The 820-nt window shown below is 40.9% G+C and overlaps 1 protein-coding gene across 1 annotated transcript in view; it reads left to right on the forward strand.

Annotated features, from left to right (window-relative positions):
* Window positions 1-749, forward strand: part of slc43a1a (solute carrier family 43 member 1a) — a gene marked incomplete at its 3' end in the record, with an annotated part of 18,411 nt that extends 17,662 nt beyond the window's left edge. Inside the window, 1 exon segment of the mRNA XM_014334920.2 lies at window positions 626-749. Coding sequence (XP_014190406.1) covers window positions 626-749 — 124 coding nt within the window.
* Between the last annotated feature and the right edge of the window lie 71 nt (window positions 750-820).

Genomic DNA, 820 nt, shown 5'->3' on the forward strand with positions numbered 1-820 from the left:
TACAACACAATTACGTGCAAAGTTTCACAAAAACCTAATTTTTAAATCACATGGCATTTAAGTGACGTAATAACTGGAAGAAGTGCTCATCAAAGTGAACATATGTTGAGTTTCCGGTTCATTAATAAGACAACTAGGATTTCACTTAATCTTGGAAATGAGACAATGAACTCTTTTCTGACCCATTTAGTGTGATTATCTAACACCATATAAACACCAAAAAGCGCGGCTTTACAGTGTGATAAAAGCAACCAGATGTGGTAACAAAAGGAGGGGGGATCCTGTATTGTGTGCCCGGAGACCACAAACTGCAACCTTTCAGCTTATGCATTGCTTTATACATTTTATACTTATTCAGTATGACATGCATAATTAAGTCATTGTAGGATTGGTACATATCTGATTGTTCATTATCACCCAACATCGTGTAGGCAAACATTAAACTTGTTGGTTATGAGTGCCCTCCAGAGCCACATCAGCATGAAAACAAGCTCTCGCTGGCACTAAATCCTGCATTTCAACATAGATGTTATGTCTCCAACACTAAATCAGCTGTTTTTATTTTATGTATTGTCAGCCTATTGTCACTTGGTATTTCACGCTAACCACTAAATCTTTCCCACAGCTACCCGTCCAACCACTTTGGCACGCTGACAGGCCTCCAGTCCATGATCAGCGCTGTGATCGCCCTGCTGCAGCAGCCACTCTTCATCGCCATGGTTGGACCATTGAAAGGAGACCCCTACTATGTGAGAAAACACATTTTCTCTGCATGCCTGCGAACTTCACAATGAGACGCCCATAAAAAGCTCTCAGCATT

The sequence above is a fragment of the Haplochromis burtoni genome, unplaced genomic scaffold (assembly GCF_018398535.1).
Source record: "Haplochromis burtoni strain Fernald_Lab_line unplaced genomic scaffold, NCSU_Asbu1 Contig_4, whole genome shotgun sequence".
In the NCBI taxonomy this organism is placed as follows: domain Eukaryota; kingdom Metazoa; phylum Chordata; class Actinopteri; order Cichliformes; family Cichlidae; genus Haplochromis; species Haplochromis burtoni.